Source organism: Mastigoproctus giganteus, chromosome 4, assembly GCF_048544385.1.
Source record: "Mastigoproctus giganteus isolate SK-2022 chromosome 4, ASM4854438v1, whole genome shotgun sequence".
Taxonomy (NCBI): Eukaryota; Metazoa; Arthropoda; class Arachnida; order Uropygi; family Thelyphonidae; genus Mastigoproctus; species Mastigoproctus giganteus.
Genome location: NC_143578.1, coordinates 61,032,349 through 61,055,243, shown reverse-complemented (window position 1 = coordinate 61,055,243; position 22,895 = coordinate 61,032,349). Strand labels below are relative to the sequence as shown.

General features: G+C 34.9%; 1 protein-coding gene across 1 annotated transcript in view; it reads right to left on the bottom strand.

Annotated features, from left to right (window-relative positions):
* Positions 1-466: 466 nt before the first annotated feature.
* LOC150086767 (translation initiation factor eIF2 assembly protein-like) overlaps positions 467-22,895 on the bottom strand; it is an 87,585-nt gene continuing 65,156 nt past the window's right edge. Inside the window, exons 10-12 of the mRNA XM_090371568.1 lie at positions 18,893-19,000; positions 3,425-3,559; positions 467-681 (exon numbers count right to left, since the gene is read on the bottom strand). Coding sequence (XP_090227694.1) covers positions 613-681; positions 3,425-3,559; positions 18,893-19,000 — 312 coding nt within the window. The 3' untranslated portion in view covers positions 467-612. The remainder of the gene's footprint in view (positions 682-3,424; positions 3,560-18,892; positions 19,001-22,895) is intronic.

The window sequence follows — 22,895 nt, the reverse complement described above, 5'->3', positions numbered from 1 at the left end:
ATGCATAAGTAAAATGAATGAGGGCAAAATTTTCACAATTATAAATGATTCGAGAACTAGGAGCAATAAATTCAAGTTATAGCACAGATGTTTAGACTGGATTGCAGGGAGTTTTATTTTACCTATGGGTGGAGGGAAACACAGATTTTCTATTTCCTTGTCACTTATTATTTATTAATTATTTATTTTATTTAATATTTTATTAATATTTTCCTTGCACCATGTGCCCACTACTAATACTAAAAAAAATATTCAAAAAAAACTTTGAGGTTCCTAATAATATTAAATTAAAATTCAGTTTATACCTAAGAACCTCCTTTCACAAACTAATAGAGCTAGGCCTCCAAAGAACAGTGCAGGCCTAGCTCTATTAGTTTGTGAAAACTGCATGTAACAACAGTTTACATCAGTCACATCCTATATATGTAAGAAATAGTAACACCTTTAATATTAAAAAATGCAGATAAAGATTAAAACAAACAATTTAATCTTGTCAATATGTACATGATTTCTCTAAGTAGAACATCACTTGCTTTTCTGTTGTTTTTGCATATATTTGAAAATTATACAAGGTTTAATTAAATTTTTCAAATAACAGAAGACAATAAGATGCTAACTAGCATAATACTCTTCTTCACGTTCATCATCTGATGAGGATTCATTATTTTCATGAGATATTTTCTGTAAAAAAAATATTTACAAATTAATATTAAATATTATTGACATAAGGAAATTTAAGGCTGGAATTTGTCAAAATATGTATAGAAAGGTAGCATTAAAACTGAAATATTACAATCATTCACAGTTTGGGAAATATATTTTTAGGTAGTGTTTGGAGAGTGGTTGCATATATGTGGTGGCTGAAATACTCAATGTCCTTCCAACAGTAACAACATTAATCTTGCCAGATAAATCTGTCATACTGCATGGACAAATTTACAGATTTTTAGTCAGACAGCAGTGGCAATATAAGCAGATTCAGCAAATCATCTAGATGATTTTGCTACAAGAGTCATGTTTCCTCTCTCAACTTCTCCCACCTTATTTGCTATTTAAAGTAATCTAAATTGACTATCATAAGTCAAAATGACCAGTAATTTGCTCAGAAACTACTTTTTACAAAGGTAGTATTCTGAATTACACATTACAGATGCTTGTGGCAAGGAGATAAATAGTTGCAGAAGCAGGTAGCTTGAATAAATTAAGGAGGAACTAAATAAATTATTACAGGGAATGGTCAGGTGATGTGTAAAGTGGTTTTTTTTTTGTTTATTTTATTATTTATTTTTTTTGTTGATGCCATATTTATTTATTTGGTCGATGCCATATATATTATTTGGTTGATGTCATATTTATTTATATATATATTTTTTTTGCTATTGCTATATAAGCTCATTTGTCACTACTAATGGTAACACTACTTGAAAATACAAAGTGTTGCAATAAAGTTTCTGGACTGGTGCAATAAAAAGACACAAAGTGAAGGAGCTCAAAAAGGCTTTATTTTTATTCAAAATAATCACCACCTGATTGAATGCACTTATTACAACATTCTAAAAGTTTCTGAAAAGAGTCAGTGAAGGCATCCAAAGAGATAATGCTCAGTCTGTGGTTAAGTTTTTCTTTATGTCCACAACATCCTAAAATCTTCTTGAGGGCAGTTTTCACCTCGAAAAAGAGGTAGAAATCTCCGCTGGTAATAGATTGGGATAGTAGGGTAGGTGGTTGATCTGTACAAAGCCATGTTTCATTAGAAATGTCTTCACAAGTGTGGAATGAGTGGGGACATTGTTGTGCAACAACAAGAACTTGATGTATATAGAATGTGGCATTGATTCTTTCCCCTTCAGGTACAAATTCCTTGTGGTGAATCACACCATGTTTATTGAAAAATATGATCAGCACTATCTTGATCCTGGACTTCAGTAAACAAATTTTTTTGAGCCCTGGTGATGATTTTGAAGTCCAGTGCATGCGCTGACACTGTCTCTGAGTCATACTAAAACACCCAACACACCTCCAGTGATGATACAGTTGAGGAAATTACGACTGTCTTGACAAGTCTGGATGAATTGTTTGCATGATGACACCCTTCATTGCTTCTACATCCATGAGGCTGTGTAGCACAAATTTTGCACACATTTTCCTTTTCCCTAAATCATGCAGAATTTGATGAATCATCTGCTTATTCATATCCAACTCATCAGCCATAATTCTGAGGGCCAAAGGATGATTTCAAGCTACAATTTATTTCCTGAACTTTTGTAGCTCTATCCTCATTTTGTGAGGTTGACAGATGCCCATATCTTGGGTCATCGTGGATGTCTGTCTTTGAACCTTATACCATTCAAACACACTGGTATAACTTAACATTTCATCATCATAAACAGTTTTTAACATTTTATACATTTCTGTTGCAGATTTTCTCAATTTAAAGCAAATTTTTATATTTGTTCATTGCTCCATTGCAAAATTATGACATGGAATGTTAATGCTACAACTGCAACTGGTTGTTTCTTGCAACCTGTGAGTCTACTGGAAAATCTCTGTACCATCATTTGTTGGAGGAAATCTGAACTACAATGTACTTGTTTATTTACAAATTCATAAAACATGACCACAACAGCAGTCTGGGAACTTTATTATTTCCGCACCTTGCACAAGGACGTAGAAAGAATTTCATATTGGAAGATCCATTACAAGACTTTCTGATCCAATAGCCATCATCTTGCACTGAGCAAATCAAAAAATCAAAGGAAAAGTGTTAAATAATAATAAAAAAAAAAAAAAAAAAAAAACTCTTCAATAAATGCACACATTTGCATAATTTGTTGCATCTGTCAGCTATTAAATAAAGAAGTCTTGATCAAAAGTTAAATCGCATCTCAATACTAAAATGACCTTAGATTAACCCAGTGGTGGTAGCAAGTCACCTAACAGGTGACCCTCGAAAATAATGTTCCTGTGTTTAACTGTTAATCAATGATCAAAAATCTGAAATGTTTTCTATATCTTCCTAAATATAGTCAAACTTATTGCAACAGTTTCAAAAATGAATTTGTTTATTGTTTTTGCACAGAAATTGAGTGTAAGAACCTGTTCAGGCGACCCCACCATGATCTCTGCAAATATTTGGTTTTTTGTTTCAGGAGTGACACGGAACAGGACAAGTTCTGATGCTGTGTACTTGTTTTTCTTTTCCCACTAATGCAATAAATATCTGCAGTCTTACTTCAGTTTTTTTCAAAGAGATTTTTTCATTGTTTTCATGTATTTGTTTATAACATTTATACATAATATCTATAATTTATTTATAATATCAGACAAAATAAAAAGTTAGTCTGGTTTCTGTGAGGATTTCCTTAACTGTATCCACTGGTATATTTCTACTTATATTTTGAGTGAGTTATTCCAAATAAATTACCAGATTTAGAAGATCAATGAATTTATATGGATCCTCTCCTGTACTAAGATCAACTATGTCTCTTGGCATCCCATAGCAAATATATGGACTTGGCTGCACTCCTCTGTTATAGCTCACATATCGGAACTCTGGTATCTGAAAGAAAATTCATCAAAAAAAAAAAAAAAAAAAGTATAAATTAATTTTTTGTTCAAGAATTTTCTACATATCAGTTAATGTTCATTAACTGCAGAAGAGCCACACTTTTTTTGGCAGGCCAGAAATTGACAACTTCAGTTTAAAAAAAAAACATAAATGGTCAAGTAATAAATATGTTATATTGTGATTGTATCATACATTTTGTTAGTTCCTAACATACTGGATAACTTCATCCATGATATAAATATTTTCATAATAACATTATATTAACATTTAACACTAACAATAATTCAGTGCATCATCATCATCATCATCAGCCATTTTCAATCCACTGCAAGATGACGGCCTCTCCAGCAACTTTCTAGTTCCTTCTGTTTTGAGCAGTGGCCATCCATTTACTACCCAAAAACTCATGAATTTCATCTATCCATCCCCGCCTTTGTCTTCCAGGTTTTCTTCTAGCTCCTCTTGGGTACCATTCTGTTATTTTCTTAGTCCATCTGTCATCATGTCTTCGAGCTATGTGTCCTGCCCAAGACCATTTTAGTTCTTTAGTTTTCATAAGAATGTCCTTTACTTGAGTTTGCTGCCTAATCCATGTGTTTCTCTTCTTATCTAACAGTCTGATTCCCAATATAATTCGTTCCATTCTTCACTGTGTAGTTCTCAGCTTCTCTTCCATTCTTTTGGTGAGTGCCCAAGTTTCACTTCCATAAGTCATGGTGGGAAGTATACATTGATTCATTATTTTACGTTTCAGACAAACTGGGATATTGCTCTTCAGTATGTGACTATATTTCCTGAATGCTATCCATCCAAAATTTATTCTTCTCTTGACTTCCAGCCATTTATCATTATTACAGCTGATAACTTGTCCCAGATAAGTATATGACTCCACCTTTTCAATTACTGCTCCTTCAATCATTATTTCCCTTTCCGTGGCATACATGTTCATCATTACTTTTGTTTTAGCCATATTCATCTTTAGTCCAAAATCCTTAATAACTGTGCATAACTGATTAAGATTTTCCTCTAATTCTTTGGGATCGTGGCTTATGACCACAGTGTCATCTGCAAATCGTAAATGGTTTAGATACTCTCCGTTCACATTGACTCCTTTCTGCGACCAGTCTAATCTTCTGAAAGCTTCCTCAAGGGCAGCAGTAAACAGCTTCGGAGATATTGTGTCTCCTTGTCGAACTCCTTTCTCGATTTTAAATTTGCTACTGTCTTTGTAGCATATATCACCATATATTATGGGGTATCTATGCCTTGTCTTTCCAGTGCCCGAAACATTGCCTTATGCTGTATGGAGTCAAATGACTTTTCATAATCCACAAATGCCAAGCATAATGGTGTTTTATATTCATTTGCTTTCTCCATTAGCTGTGATATTACGTGAAGGTGATCCATAGTTGAGAATCCTGTCCTAAAGCCAGCTTGCTCTTTCGGTTGATTCTCATCAAGTATTCATTCTAATCTGTTAGTAATGACCCTTGTGAACAACTTGTAGATGTGGGATAACAAGCTAATTGGTCTATAATTTCCAATTTCTGATTTATCTCCTTTCTTATGCAGAAAAACTATGATTGCATTATTCCACTGCTTAGGCATCACACCTTTTCTAATGCACTTTGTGAAGAGCCTTGCCAGTTTTTGTGTTATGTCTCTTCCTCCCAATTTTAACAACTCTACAGTAACTTCATCTTCCCCCGGGGCTTTCCGATTCTTCATTTTCTTCAATGTATGTTCTACCTCATCAGGAAGAATATCGGGTTGATTGATTGATTGATTTGGTAGTTGTTGGCGCATCGGCTTCTGTGGCCATATTGCACCTCCCAAGGTTTTTGCAGTACTTTGATCCAAGCCCGAGGCGGGAATCGAACCCGCGACCTTTGGGTTGCCGGGCAGGTACTTTACCCACTCTGCTAGCCCGGTCGGCAAGAATATCGGGTATGTTGTATGTGTTGCTACTTTGCAATCCATCTTCCCCACTGCTGGTATCATTCCATCGCTCCTTGTATAATTCTCTACAGTAGTCTTCTGCTATTTGAATTATGCCTTCTTTGCTGTTTATAAGTACACCATCGCTATTCTTCAGTTTCAGTATCATTTGTCTTTCTGTATTACTGCTCATGGCTGCTGATTTAAATCCTTTGTTTTCCCTCAATGCTTGTTCTACTTTTCTTGTGTTAAATCTTCTTATGTCCTCTCTGAGTCTCTTTCTAATGGCTTTGCATAACTCAGTATACTCAATTTTCTCCCTGTCAGTGTTTTTCTTGCTCTTCATTTGTCGTCTTCGGTTCATAATGACAAGTGTTTCTTGACTAATTTTTTCTTCTTTGGATTTCCATTTCCCTATAGGTTTCTTGGGCTTTATCACTTTCAGAAAGTTGTAATATTCCTCGTCGATATCTTGGTCCTGAGCAGTCTGCAGAAGCTCAAACTTGTTCTTGAGTTCCAGTACATACTGCTTTTTCTCCTCTTCTGTTATCTCAAAGACCTTTGTATTATTTACTCGAGTCAGTTTTTTCCTTTCCTTTCCTACATCTATATCAAGTGTACATCTTACCATTCTGTGATCACTTCCAACATTTACCTTATTCAGGACAGTAACATCATTCACAATATATCTTCTGTTAGTGAGGATGAAGTCGATTTCATTAGTTGTTAATCCATTTGGACTCTTCCATGTCCACTTTCTGTTCACCCTTTTCTTGAAAAAAGTGTTCATTACTGACAGTCCTTGAGATTCTGCAAATTCCACAAGTCTTTCACCTCTTTTATTTCTTTCATCAATTCCAAAATTTCCTATAGTTCCTCTTTCTGCACTGTTTTGCCTTTTTCCAACCTTAGCATTGAAGTCCCCCATAATAATAGTGTAGTGGGTTTTCTGCTCATCTAGAAGACTCTCAATTTCGGTGTACATTTCTTCAATCTCTTCATCATCATGGCTCGATGTTGGTGCATAAATCATTATAATCTTTAGCTTGTACCTCTTAGAAATCTTGAGTATTAGTCTTGACACCCTTGGTGATGTACTTTTGAATTCCGAAATGTTGTTTTTAAAATCTTTATGGACCAGAAACCCAACTCCACCTTCACTCCTTTCACTGTTTCCATTGGTGTACAGCAGATTTCCACTTGATAAACTTATAAGTGATTCATTTCTTCTTCTTGTTTCAGCCAAACCGATGATATTCCAATTCACATTTTCTAATTCCTTTTCCAGCTCTAATATCCTGTCTTCACCGATGAGTGATCGTACGTTGTAACAGGCCAAGTTCAGTTTCCGTGCATGGCAGCCTGGTCGTACCCAGAGATTCTTAGCACCCTCTGCTTCCACTCTGATCCTCTCGCTGCCGTAAGAGGGAGAGTGAAAGCTGCTGGGGACTGAGGGCCATTTGTATTGTTGTGCTGTCATATGCTGGAGGGCATATGACAGCACACTCAGTGCATCACACTGTATTAAAAAAACTGCAAACTTGAAGCAATATAAGACAGCAATAATTCTCAGACTTGTTGCAGAATCTGAATGAAACTAAGGTGGTAGAATGTTTTTCCATCCTAGATTCCTCTTCTTATGTAATGCCTTTCATACAAGCATAACAATTCTTTCTGTTTGGACCCAAACATGAAGGTAGCTCAGTTAAATGTCAATAAGTAATATTTGTTCATGACAAGTCACCATAGGTATTGAATTATACAGGCTGGCCTCAATTAACTCGATTAATTCATCCTGTGAGCACATTGCGCAAAACGGAAATGCGTTTAATCGAATATAATAATCAATAGGAAAAATTATAATTAGTCCTTGACCTTCTGGAATGGCCATAAAGAATTTAAAAAATACCTTTTAAATAACTTTTTAACTGTATACAATGTAAAAGATAATGAAAATAATTATGGAATTAAATGTTTATTGCATAAAACAGCGGTTCCCAAACTGTGCCACGGAATATTTTAAATTTTCGAGGGAAATACAGCGATACTCGACATCTGTCGGACACCGCGCGAACTATTAGCTCGAAGTAGTTCACAGTTTCAATATTTCATATTAAGTTGTTTGGACCTAACTACTTAATAAACAGAACTGTTAGGTATTTCTTTTGGTCTAGGTGCGCCGTGAAAAAAAAAGTACTGAGACACAGAGAAGCCGTGAACCGAGAAAGTTTGGGAACCTCTGACATAAAATACACAATGAAGAAATGACTGTTGGGAAATATTTGAACAGTGTTGACTTTCTCTTTTCATCAATCAATTTCCGATAGCCAACAACAATCTTCTCTAGGCCCTGGTGAAATAAATATCACAGAGAACCTCAAACCTTTTGTTTGAGGTTCTCTGCAATACGAAAGATTTCATCTAGTTCTTTTACCGTTATCTCCTTTGCAGTAACATTTTCAGCTGGCTCATTTAAAAATTAGAATTTTTAAATGCAAGTCTGCATTGACTTTATTAGCAGGAGACAAACAAGTAACATGTCTTCTTCCGATGGTTGATGGAACACACTGAGGCGGGCAGCAGGCAAACATTTGTTTATTGCCCATCCGACGTGCTGTAAGCTTAACGCGTGATTCAAATCTTTTTCAACTATCACATTAAAAAAAAAAAAAGATAGCGTTAACTGGAAATTTGCATCGTGTAAAGTGAAAAGTGGTATAATTTTTTCAAATAGCGGTAACTGAAATACATGTTAATCGAACTTGCATTATGTAAGGCCTGGCTATACTTTATTTGTATGGACATTCAGGAAGGAATTTTTTTGAAAAGTGCGTAATTTACATGTTACACACACACACACACACACACACACACACACACACACACACACACACACACACACACACACACACACACACACACACACACACACACACACACACACGCTTCATTTGTTGTGGACATTCTTTCAGTCTTATCAGCTAAGTCGTCATTTGGAAGCTTAAAATGCTGAAATTGTTGATATTTCAGTCTCATTTGTGAATATTGTGGTAAATCTCGTAATATCTTGCAAAAAAGTCTACTGTTCCTATGCTTATCTTCAATGACAGATTTCTAGACAAGATTATGTATCTCTATTAGAGATTACCCTGACTTCTAATCTCTCTTGGCATAAGTACATCATAAGTACTGCTCTCTGCATCGAAAAAACTGAGTTATCTTTTCTGTTCTCAGTGTTACATTTCTTCTAAACAGTAAGTCTCTGTACAAATCTTAAATCTATATAAAATAATCATTTTTTTCTATAATCATAATCTTCATCTAAAATCAAATTTTCTATAATCATAATCCTCACTTTTCTATAATCAAATCTTCAGATGTTCATGAAAAAATAGATGGTTCTATTTTTCAGGTGAATGCATAGGGGAAGATTTCTTTGAACAGTGTTGAGATATTTGTTTTTGTCTCTTTATTATTACAAAATATAATGAAAAAAAAAGTTTTAATTTTTTATTACAAGCGTATATATTACTTTTATATTAATGATTTTTATAACAAAATTTCATTAATCAGGATCTGAATTGACACACTTTCAATATATCAGAAAATGCTAATTCAGAATGATGACAACAATTACAGCACAACTAAGCAGTGTTGTATCATAAATCAAGTATTGTAAATTTTTTGCTTCAATTGGACCGTAAAACAGATTGCACACGTATTTTGAGTGACAAATTGAAACAGAAGTAACCATGTTAGCGTACACTCTCTCCACTTCCTCTCAAAAGTATCATAAATTTGGTTTAGTAGAGACTACAAAAAAGTGAGTTATAAAGAGGTGAAATTTAAAATAAATTGGTGGCCATCTTGTTTAAAAATAGTGGATAAAATTAGCTTTCCCACTGCAACTTCAGCATCATGATGGCAGGAATTCTGTATGTGATAAATTTGGTTTCGAATGGACTGTTAACAAAAAAATATTAGTTAGGGAGGGGCCAGAGATGTCACAATCTTGTGTCTGATTTAATGATAAAATGATAAAATTTGATGATGGAAATCTCATAAAGTCAACCAATTTTTGGAAAGTAAACTAAACTGGTAAGTGATGAAAAAAAAAAATCAAGGAATTTGTTAGGATAGTAAACAATATACAAAAATACTTTGTCTGAACTGTATAAGAGCAATGTTAAGAGTTTTGCTAATAAAACAAGTGAGTTTGAAGATTTGGTTAATATAAATTTTAATATAAAAGGACAAATGGAAATTTGTCAAAAACAAGCAAAGATAAGTTTCACCATGACAAGTATAATGTATTTAGGGTGGCTAGAGAGTAGAAGACAGGGTCACGTTATCTGTCAAAAGTAGCTTGTGTCTGACAAGAGCATTTCTAAGTTTGGCACTAATGCATGTAGCACTGGGTCTGTGTGGCATGAGGTAACAGAAAACAAAAGGAAATGGAGTGGTGGTGGTGTTGGTTGGGGGAAATCCAAAAACCAGGACATATAAGTATTTGCCATATAATGCAATGAAGCGACAGGCTTTTGCTGCACCGGCCTAAAAAAAAAAAAAAAAAAAGTAAATAAGAAAATATAAAATATTCTTGAAATTGTCAGCCTCAACTACCTGTGGAGGCAACTTGGTATAGTAATCAACTTGCTGATTAAAATAAAACTTCCTATAATCCAGTCTAAGCATCTTCCCCTGTAATTTAAATTTATGGTACCTGCTGATCTCATCATGCAAGCTACCTGTCTTTGGGCTCTTTCAAGATTGACTTTTTTCCAAATTCAGTTTTACAATAGCCTTATACAATAGGATTACTATCTCACATTTTGCTGCATTAAAACAGCTTTTCTGCCTACTCTTGAAGCTTGTTCAAGTTATCCTGCAGGAGAGCTACTTGGAACTGATCATTAACAATTCTATCCCTTCTTTATATCATCTGCAAATTTTGACCTTAGGAATCCCCACTTCTGATATTACACCAATCTGAAGAATATCCATTAATCACAACCCTCTGTCTTCTACTTTTGCAGCCACCCTGGGATCCATCTTAGAATTTTTCCAGTAATCTCAACATGTTCTAGCTTATATAGTAACCTCTCAAGAGGGACTGAGTCAAATGACTTGCTAAAATCCAAATAATAACTGGTTCAAAATAATTTTCCTTAAAAAAAAAAACTATGTTTTGTGTCATTTAGAATGCCATTTTCTATCTAAATGTCCCTGTGTGCTCTTAACCTTTGACGCCAAGATTTTCCCACCACTAAAGTCAGACTAACCAGTCTGTAGTTATCGACTTCACACTCTTAAAACTGCCTTTACATATAGGCAATATCTCCAATTCAAAGGAATCTCTCTAAGTCCAGTGATGCCCTCAAAATTAATCTCAACAGTGCAACACACTCCCTGGCCACAGGCCACATGAAAAACTCCTTGTACCTATTATTTGCTCTATTAGCCTTGGCCTCCCTGATCTTATATGTGGTACTATTACAGATCAATTTGTAGCTGTTGTAGGTTTCAGTACTTTTCCTCGCTCTAACTTTCCCATTCTCTCTTTTTCTGTGTTATTAGACTGGCAAGCTCTGTATTCATCCATCTTGGCATCCTCCTTTTGTTCTATATTCTTAATGGTATAAATGCATCCATGGCTTCTATGATTGCTTTAAAGGTATATTCCATAATTCTAATGTATTTGCCCTCCATCTGCAATCTGCCTAATTAACAGATGCCATATACCACCTTAAACTGTCATAGCTCCCATTTTCTGAAATTAAAACCCATGCCGTTCACTACTGCAACATCTTTTTCATCTTTCAACTAACAATTGTGTGATCACCACCTGCCAATGGTTCCTGTATGTAAAGTTGCAGAGATCCTCGTTATACTCTTTGCAATCCTATGGTCCCACTCTCATTATACCTTAGCTTCCAACTAACTCATACCACACAGATTCTATGCTGGATGGTGTAACTTCTGGCTTGCAAAGCTCTTTTCATGCTCAGACTGCTGTTAATAAGAAGCATGACCCCACCACCCCTTCTATCTTCCCTATCTTTCTTAAATACATCTCTCTCTCTCTCTCTCTCTCTCTCTCTCTCTCTCTCTCTCACACACCATAGTGGAACTCATCGCCACATTTCTGTTAGCCCTATTATGCCAGCATTAGTTGTTCCAACTGGAAGTTTGAATTCGCCCATTTTACTTACAACACCCTTGACATTACTATAGACACAGTTAAGACTAAGTATTCTTCTACAGTCTATAAGGAATGGATGAGCAAGTGAAGAATGACTTTCTGGGAATTTTCAATCTGCCCCTTTATAATATGGCAATTAAAAAGGAAAGACAGATTCCTGCTATGATTGAATTATGAAAAGGGCATTTTAATCACAGGTGAATCTAGTAATTGGAGCAATGCGGGCATACTCCACAGAGGCCTTCTGAGAAGGGGAAAGCATGTTGTTTTTATGAAGTACTTTCTTAATCAAATATGAACAAACCATCCCACTAATTCAAGTATGAAGCATGTTTGATTTCAACCTTTGAGATTAAGACTGAAGTACATACTGATTTAATATATAAGTACAGGCAACTCTTGGTTTACAAACGTTCGATTTATGAACATTCGCTATAACGAACGTCACAATCATTCAAAATTTCTTAAAGTTGCCAATAGATAGAGTTCCTTATAAAACGAAATGCCAAATGTATAGTGAACATAATTGTAAGATTTAAAAAAATAAACTTTAAATTTTTTTTTTTTTTATGTAAACCCCAAACACAAGAGGTGTTAGAACCTATAGTACTTAGTACTGTGCTTGGGTTGGAGTTTAAGAAGACGAAAGAAGATATTTGTTGACATTGGACTTGAACTTCTGTAGACTGTAATTTTCAGGAAATAAGTATGAAGGAAGGTTGTTATAGAAAACGGCAGTTGAATGAATAAACGAGGAAGATGAAAAGTTGGTTCTGTGAGTTTGAAGTTGGACAATAAATGGATGTTGGCTGGTGGTGGCACGAGTTTGGACTGTTTTGAAAGGGAGAGCAGGAATTATAGAAGCTAATTCAGAAGAACAGTGCCCATGGAAGTATCTGTAAAAGAGGCATGCAGCAGAAACAGTACGTCTATGAGACAGCGAGAGCAGAGACTCTGTTAGAGATGAGTCATTAATTAACCTAACTGCCCTCTTCTGAATGGAATCAAGAAGCCTGAGAGAGAGAGGTTTTTGGGGGCACCACCCCAGATGTGGGAACAATATTCCATGGCAGGGCGGATTTGCGATTTATACAGAGTGAGCAGCTGTTTGGAAGAAAAGTAACGCTGAGAGTGAAAGAGAAAACCAAGTTTTTTAGATGCAGAAGAAGCAATATTTGTAATGTGCTTGTGCCAAGAGAGATCAGAAGTCAGGGTAATCCCCAAAAGAGATATATCATTTTGCCTAGAAATTGGATTGTCACTAAAGATAAGCATAGGAGCAGAAGAATCCTTTTTGCGAGATACAAGACAAGACTGCATTTTAGAAGGGTTGAAATCAACTAAGCTGTCTTTGCCCCACGGAGAATTACCTGAAGATCGACATTTAAGGAATTGGTAGCAGATTTTCGAGAAGTTGAAGCTGATTGAGCAGGACAAGGTTTCTCAAAATGGAAAGTGGAATGAAATGTGCTATCATCGGCACAACTATGGATAGGATTTCCAGTCAATGGAAAGAAGGTCATTAATATATAAGAGGAAAAGAGTGCGGGAAAGAACTGAACCTTGGGGGACACCGGCATTAGTGGAGAAGTTAGAAGACAGAGAGCCATCTACCATCACCCTCAGTGAGCGATCAGAGAGAAAACTGGATAACTAATTACTAAAAACAGTTGGTAAACTATAAGATGGAAGCTTGTTTAGAAGACCTTTATGCCAAACACGATCGAAAGCCTTTGAGATGTCAAGAGCAATTACTTGTGTTTCACCGAACCTTTCCATTGAATTAGTCCATAAATGGGTAACATAAGCCAGAATATCACCAGTGGATCGACACCGATGGAATCAATACTGGCGATCGTTGATCAGATGGAAGGTTTCTAGGGAGTTTAAGAGTTGGCGGTTAATTGATTTCTCCATTACTTTAGAAAGAGTAGAAGTAATTGCAATGGGACGATAATTGGATGGGAGGGATTTGTCACCCTTTTTAGGAACTGGCTGGATATGAGCAAATTTCCAAGCAGAAGGAAAAACACCTTTGGACTAAGAAAGTGAAAAAAGGCGGCAAAGAAAAGGAGTAAGTTCAGGAGCACAGGTTTTGAGAACAAGTTGAGAAATACCATCGGGACCTGGAGCTTTCTTAGCATCAAGATTCGTCAAAATCCTTCCGACAGCCTTTTGACGGAAGACCACAGGAGGCATTGAATGGAGCATGTTGGGAATAGTGGGAGGTGTTTTACTAAGATCGTTAATGCATGAGTTGAAAGAAAAATGGGATGCTAGCAGGTCAGCTTTATCCTTGGCTGAAGTGACAACAGAACCATCTGGTTTGGACAGAGGTGAGAGCAGAGATGGGCGAAAGTTGCGGCCAATAGCTTTGGCAAGAGACCAGAATGCTCAGCTACCATTAGGGCAAGAAGCAAGTTTTCTACTCTTAGCCTGTTCAAACTCTAGTTTGGACTGGTTAATAACTGCTTTACAATTGTTGCGAGCTTTGGTGTAGGCAGAAAATGAAACTGAAGAATTAGATACAAGCCAATTACGATATGCAACATTCTTCTCTTGAACAGCCTTAGCACACTTATTGGAAAACCAAGGTTTAGATAAAGGACGAGATTTTAAAGTGGAGTGTGGGATAAAGGATTCCATTCCTGCAAGAATAATTTCACTGACATGATCTGAGCAAACGTTGACATCAGAACTTTTGAAACAGTAATCCGACCAAGGAAAAGAAGAAAAGAAGTCTCACAGGTCATCCCATTTTGCATTCTTGTAATGCCAAACAACACGAGGTTGGGAATAGCCATGAGATAAAAGTTCCATTGGAGAAGAGACAATCACCAAGTTGTGATCTGAAGTGCCTAAAGGACCTCTCACTTCGACCGTGTACTTAGAAGGGTTGTTTGTGAGAAAAAGACCAAGCGTATTGGCTGTATGATTAGGATTGTCCGGTATTCTTGTAGGTAAATGAACAATCTGTGCAAGATCATTAGTAATTGCAAAAGCCTCAGCATCTTCACCAGCTGGGTTGGCGTGACTAGAAAACGGAAGCCAGTTGGAGTTGTGAACATTAAAATCACCAAGGAAAATTACCTCACTGTTAGGAAAGTTGGACTGGAGAAAGTCAAGTTGCAAAGAGAGGAAGTCAAAGAGCTCCAAGTGATTAGTGGAGCTGGGAGAACGGTAGAGACAACAGATGAATTTGACACAATGAGGTAGAGAGATTTTAAGCCAGAGAAGATCAAAGAGAGGAGATTCCAAATTGCCAAGTCTCTGACAGGGAATATCAGAACGGACATATACGCAAGGATTTATTATTTATTAATATATTTATTACAATAATTATCAGGAAATTGTTGAACTGGTCAATAAAATGAACTTCGTGACTGACGTGAGAGCTTTTGGTCTTGCATTTTGAGGAATTAACAACCAATGAAATAATTGAAATAGAGACACATCTAAATTCTGAAGTAAGAGAAGAACCTGATATTCCATGGACGCCTAGAAAAATGGCTGCTTTTAAATCAATTTCTGAGGGGTTGTCAATCATTGAAGAAGACGCAAATATGGAAAGAATTGCAAAAGTGAAAAGAGGCATTTATGACTGTCTAGCATGCTACAGTGAGATTTTGAAGAAAACAAAAAAAAAAGAATATCTGTGCAATCTTCTATAAAAACATTTTAAAAAAGCGGGAAACCGAGCTGTTTCTTCATTATCAGACACCCTTCCATCTACCTCATCTTTACCTAGTGTCACTTATGTGGAAAATATTGAACTCTGATGAAGATATTGACAAATAAAAGTTGAATACATATGTATGTACAGTACATATATTATGTTAGCGCTCATTTTCTTTATTTCTATTTTGTAACTCTATGTTTTTAATTAAAATTAACAAGTTCGATATCTTGTTTTTTTTATTTCTTTTTTATTTTTTTTAAATTTTATTTTACGTTACTTATCGTATATGATAAACCATAACGCATACATACATTATAATAAAACGTATTGTATAGACCATTCAATGTTTAGTACATGGTTTTAATGCTTTAAAATGGCTGCTAATTTATACGATACGATACGCATCTTAAAAGCTCAGGAATGCAAGATACACATACTGAACAAAATATATAACGAACATCTTGGAACAGAACTCGTTCGTAAACCGAGAGTTGCTTGTATAATCATATCTAAATGTTATGTCACATCTGTGTATATGTTCTGGAGGGGTGGAGAAGTGAATTTGTGAAATATTTTAAGAGGAGTGAAAAGTATAAAACCACTGGGAACCACTGGATTGGAGCAATTGGGAAGGAAACTCAACATTGGCAACAAAATTTTTAAATTAACTGGATAGTTGCTATCATTATTAGCATTATTAATGGTCAGAATTTTAGCTGTAATCCATATTTTGTCCAGTTTATACAATAATCTTTCATGAAGGATCACATCAAAAGCTTTACTTCAGCTTACGTACATAATACTAAAGTTATTTTTGAATCTAACTGTTGGTCCACTTTGAATCCAGATTTGTCAAGCAAGACTTCCTTAATTAATAACTCACCACATAAAAGAAAACTTACTAAAATTCAATCAAAATCCCTTTTTGTAATTTGAATTTAGGGTCCTTAGTTCTGGAATTTCACAAATCTATGCTGTGCTGTGCTGTGCTTTCTTTAGGATTTCAATCTTATTGAGATGGTCCTCTGTATTGCATCTTTAACCACAGACTTTGCTCCTTACCCCTCAGAGAAATCAAACTGAGTGGTATATAGTGTCATATTACCTTTCAGGTCCTCTTCATATGGGCAAAGAAACATCAGAACTTCTGTAGTCCAAGGGGATCATCCTGGGTCTAATGATCTCATTAATATTACTAATGGTTTATTCCACTCATGTGCAACTACTTTTTTTGTTTTTAGTATAACTGGATGAATACTGTCAGATCAACAACTATCATCACTTATTTTACTACAAGCCGACCCCTCTTCATTATTCCCCTTCCAAAAGAAACATTACTTTCAATTGTAAAGATTGCTGCAAAAATACTTATTCACTTCATCTGGTACTTAGAAATTAGACAGAACTCCTTTTTCCATTCTTAGCTCTCTTTGCCAGTACCTGACATAGTTAACTTTCACCCTTCTTACCTCATCAGTAGAAAATAATGTATACAACTAACTTTATTATTATTTTATTATTTTTACAAAGCTTTTTACAAAGCAGACACAATAACATTTATCAAACATGGTGTATAATGCAAGCAGAATAATTCTGCAAATACCTCTTTTGTTTTCTATCACACTGAATTTTCTTTTCTTCCCATCCTTCCCCTTTTCTTTTTTGTCCACTACTTTTTTTTTTTTTTTTTTCTTTTCATCTTTCCTTCATTGTTCAGGATCATGCCATGCACTGCATTGAGTGATGATTTTTGTTTAACAGATATTTATTTAAAGTATACCCAGTAAAATAAAATAAAATAAAATATTTCCAGAAGCTTTCGGAACTCGTGTCCCTTTCTCAACTGACAGAATTTTTAAATACATTACAAGCAAACTGTGGCACGTTACTCATTCGTCATTGTTGTAGCACGGACGTGTGCTGCCTTGCGCCAGTGATCATCCATCAATAAAACGGTTGTCTCCAGGATTGGATGTATACGCATGCCTTTCTGGCGATTTAATGCCTTAGGGTTGTTCATTATGTTTAGTGACTCTAGCCATAGGCGGTGGCGAAAGTGTCGCGCGTGGTCCACTATCTCAAAGTCGCGCTTGGGGTCAAGATCGTGGTTGGTAGCCCAAAAATGTTCTGCAAGCGCGGACTGGTCAGTTTCGGCAAGCCGGATTGCTCTGTCGTGTTCCGTGAGGCGATCCTGGAGACGTCTCGATGTCTCACCTACGTAGCAACTGTTACAGGCCCTACAGGTGATACGGTACACTACATTGCTGCGTAAGACAGGTGTGACAGGGGTCTTCACACTGGAGACAAGTGAACGTAGGTTCCTACCTGGTAATTGTACACATTTTATGTTGTAACTTCTCAGGATCTTCGAGATACGTCCTGACACTCCTGGATAGTACGGAATGTAGGCGGATGATATGCCGACTTGCTTCGGAGGTCTTGGGTTGGAAGTAAGCTCTTGTGCCTGTAACAAGCATCTGTTTAGTACATGGGATGGATAACCGCATCTGGTTAAGTCCGCCTTCACACGGGAGATCTCGTTACGTCTAATTGTGTCGGTGCTGGAATGGCTCCAGGCCCTGGAGAACAGGGTGCGGGCAGTGCTATTGAGATGGCTTGGAGCGTGGCCGGACCCGTAGTTGGTGAATTGACCGCACCACATGGGTTTGCGGTATACTGAGGTCTCTAGATGTGGGCCTACGCGATGCACTAGCACGTCCAGAAACGGGAGCGAACCGTCCACCTCTGATATTTGTTATTTGTCACATGGAATATGCTATTAAATCAATATCATGTCATATGTTTTAGAAGTGAGAAAGAATCATCAATCCTCAAAACCTACTCCTATATTTTGTGATTTTTTGATATTAGCATTAGCATATTTTATCACTTTTAGCCATTATATTTTAACAGTTCTTTACTGGCTTTTATCTTTTCTTATTATATTTTACCATTCTTGATGATTATTGTAGTTCATTAAACATTTTATTTCACATTTGTGTTAATCATTGAATAGTGAACCTTGTTTGTTGTAGCACTGTTATTCTTTTGTCATACCTAGCAGCTTCTTCAAACAATAAATGTGTGCAAAAATGGAATGTTGCCAATAGATAAGTGTCCATAATAGTTTACAATTAATCAACAGGCATTTGTAATCAGATGTTGAGTAGCTAGAAACACAAGGGGCAAATTTCAAATTTTTCATGTGTGACGAGAAAAAAATTTTAGAGCAATGCTACAGAAAATATCAGGTGTCAAATGACTTGGCATCCCATGTTCTACGCTTCAGCTGATCATTTAATTCATTGCTGAGATAAATACTGAATTTCATAGAAAACTAAAATACTTGCAATTACTCTTTTCCAATTTTAAATACATTCTCAATTTTAATTCAATTTAATTAAAAACATTATAATATCAATGGAATTTCTCCTTTTCTTACTTATGCATTAATGTTATTTCAAAATTTATGCATATGACATGATTTAATTCCTAGAATACCCACAGAGTTTTCTATAATAACTGACTTCAGTTCAAATAGTTCTTTCCATTCAAATAACAATGCATCTGTCACTTCTCCAAATGGATTGATATCGATCAGTTTCACTAAATCCTGAAATGAAATTGAATAAAAAATAGTGTCTAAAACAACTAAATGAATGAGAATAACAGAGGTTTAATATATTTACAGCTGCATAAAACAAATTAACACTTGAATTATTTAATTAAGCTAAAGAATACAATACAATTTATACTACATTATGATCAGTTATAGGCAAAACATAATAATGGACAATTAATTTAATGGACAATTATTAGTTATTGGCTAATAGTCAAAAAATAGCACATACAAAGTGCATGCATATATCTACATAAGTGTTAAAAATACACATAAAATTCTAAATACTCAAACTGAAAGTGCTTCACTTCACCTGCATAAAATTTTGAATTTATTTATTGCTAATACAGTCTAAAAACTCAAGTTTTTTTTGTTTTCTCTTCTGCTTCTTTAATAATTGTAATCTTGCAGTACACTGTGAATGAAGTGCTTTCGTTTTAAGTATTTAGAAGATAATCTGCATAAAATGCTGTTCAAATGTTATATTAACCACATGGGATTTTTTTGTAGATTATTTTCAGATATTGCAGTCTTTTAAAATTGTTTTAAAATGTATGTTAAAGATGACATCAGTACTGTCTTGTCACTAGTTAATACCATCACTATTATGCTTTTTCTTATATTTGTTTTGTCTAATTCATCAGCTAGCACGTGACAATTACTGATAATCCCTGGGGTGCACGGTCTTGCAGATCTCGATTTTTAAACACTCAATAGTGAGTGGTTTTTTTAATATAATATAATTTATATTATATTAAAATTTATGAAATTTTAGTATAATATAAATTTTGAATTTAAATTTTAGCAATATAATATAAATTGAATTTTTAATTTAATTTTTAGAAAATATAATTCTGATATTTTTCTTTTCTTCTAACCAATTACATTATTTGGTTTGCAATAATACAATATAATATTCATAAAAGCAATAATTAACAAAAAAAAACAAAAACAAATATTCTATGTTGTTTTGACATAACTGCAAATTTAAAATGTTTATAATACAACTGCCAACAGATATATTTCTTTGAAATTCCATTGTTAGATGTAAAACACACTGAAGAATGAATGTATAATAATTTTTTTTCAAAAAAACAGTTTGTTACAAGGAGCGCATACTGTTTTTCCATTTGCATGTACACTTCAATTTCATTTTGCACAGAATTTCCAATTTGACACCTGTTTTCAGAAGTTAAAAACGCAGCTTCTAATATAGATTTTTTCTTGAAATTTTTTTAGTGTCAATTATGCATCCAGGAAAGGTTCACTGGTAATACTGTTTTCAAAAAATAAATCTGTGAAAATAATGCAAACTTCTTTTTTTATCCAATGCACAAAATTAATGTTTTTTACTTGAGTGCTGTCAAATAGAAAACACTACATTGTGCAATGGATAAAAATAAATTTGCATTATTATATTGGAAGCTGCAATATAAATTCCAAATTTATATTGCAGTTTCCAAAAGATGAATTTCCTTGAATTTTGCTAGCAGGTACAAAGCACACTGAAGAGGAATATATAATATTTTTTTTTTCTTAAAAAACAATTTATAGGAGTGTGCACTGTTTTAATTTTTGTGCAAAAAGAAAATCCTGTATTTGTCCAGTTTGTGCAACTAATGGTAATTTCTGGAATTTTCGATAAAGAAATCAAAGAAAACACATTTTATTGAAATTCATTAAGAGTTTCAGCTGTGTGGGCAGAGTAGATAAGGAGTACAAAAAAAAAAAAAAAAATTGCTAAGGTCTGCTGGGTTCTCAACGACCTTGCCCATCTGGCACGGGGTTAAATTTTTAGATTAAAACACTTTGATTTCCATGTGTGCATACACATATGGAAATCAAAGTAGCCAGACTCATTCTGCTTTAGGTGTTTAGGTGTAAAGAAAAATATTAAAAATTAATCAATTAAATGATTATTATATATTTAAATAAAATATCCGTACATTGCAATTTAATTATGAATATAATGCTTGAATAATGAATAAATATAGTATTTTTATTGTAGGAAAAGATTACAGATAATTCTCAAAAGCTCAACAAAATCTCTGTAAATTTTCAAGTGGCTATGAATATATTAGAATTAATGACCTAGTTGTATAAGCAGCACTCACAGCGGTCAAACGTCTTTGTAAAAGCCATTAAAGTGGTCATTATGCTGGTGCATCAAGCACCTTTTACTGAAGATCACCACCATGTACAATTAAACAATAATAAACAGTTAGTATTTATTAGCCAAAGTGTCTACCACCAACAGTCCATCAGTTTATTGTATATGTGAAAAGCTGAAAAGCTATATGCACAGCTGTGAAGATCTTAACAGTCCAGTGATGAGATATAGTCACAATAAATGAGATGAGAGGTAGTGCAACAGACAAAATAAATTCAAGTAAATTTAAGGCAAATGCCTCATACTATGAAGGTTATAAAGAATTATTATACAAGGAGGGCATGGCATCATTCTGTACATAGCAATGAGCAAACTAGGTTTGCTACTTAGTGCACTGATCTTACATTGTGGAGCATTAACATTGAAAAATTATGCAAGAAAGCAAGCTTATACAGCATCAGCAAAAAAAAAAAAAAAAAAAAAAAACAGAACTTCCCATATCACCTACCTATCCATCCCCTCTAATAGTTTGTCTAGTTCTTCCTTGAATTTATCCAAACTAGCTACTTCCACAACACCAGATGGGAGTTTGTTCCACCAACTAACTAACAGCTTGCTGAAGACATATTTCCACAAATCTATCCTGCAACCATCCTTCCCTCAATTTGAATTTATGGCCCCTCATATGTATAGTCTGAGCAAGAGGAAGGATCCATCAGCATTGAGCTTACTCAGTCCATTCAAAACCTTAAACACCTCAATCAGATCTCCTTGCAGATGCCTGGTCCCTAGACACTGAAATTTGCAGAAATGAAGCCTTTCCTGGTAAGAGCACCCTTTTGTCCCCCTCTAATCTCATTACTCTTCTCTGCACCCATTCTAACAGATCCATATCCTTCTTAAAATGAAGCTTCCAGATCTGTATGCAGTACTCAAGGTAATGGGATAATGATCTCCTTATCTCTGGAAAAATACACATATATCATTAACAAAAATCCCATGAACTGTATCAGGAGCCCATCTGGGCTGCTAAGAGAATTTATGTCCACCAGATCCTTTTCATTCTCAATTCTGTGAAGAATGCCTTGGTATTATAGTACTCTAAATAAAAAGCAGCATTCCAATAGAGATTGATGCATGAAGTAACAAACATAGTTTGCTCACTGCTGCACACAGAATGAGACTATGCCCTCATTGTGTCTGTAGTGATGATAATGTTTTATAACTCCCATAGCACAAGGCTTTTATCCTAAATTTACTTGAGTTTATTGTGCCTACTTATTGCAGATATATCTTGTCGCTGGATTGTTAGGTCTTTGCAATGCCTACCTATCCACCAACAAGACCCCAAGCAGTGTCAAAACCATGGTCGAGAGACATTTTCTTTTGTTAGTAGACATGTTCTCCATTGGGGCACTGGTTTAATAATGAAATATTAAGGAAACTTGTGACAAAGTGCCTACACAATATGAGATAGATACCCTAAAGTACTGATTAATGCTATGCATAGAATTAAGACTATACACGACTTGTACAATAATTTTTTAAAAAATTATGTAACTGAATGAGTCATACGATCACTTATAGCTAACTTAGGAGAAGTTCCTAAGTTAGTCTCATCTTCCCACCGAGAAAAAAAAAAAAAAAATATATATATACAGTCGAACTTGGTTATAACGAGCAAAAAACCATAATGATTTTAATTTACAAGTATTCCCATTTAATCACTCACTGTTATAACGAGAGTACTTCACAGATATACCATACACATTTTGGTAA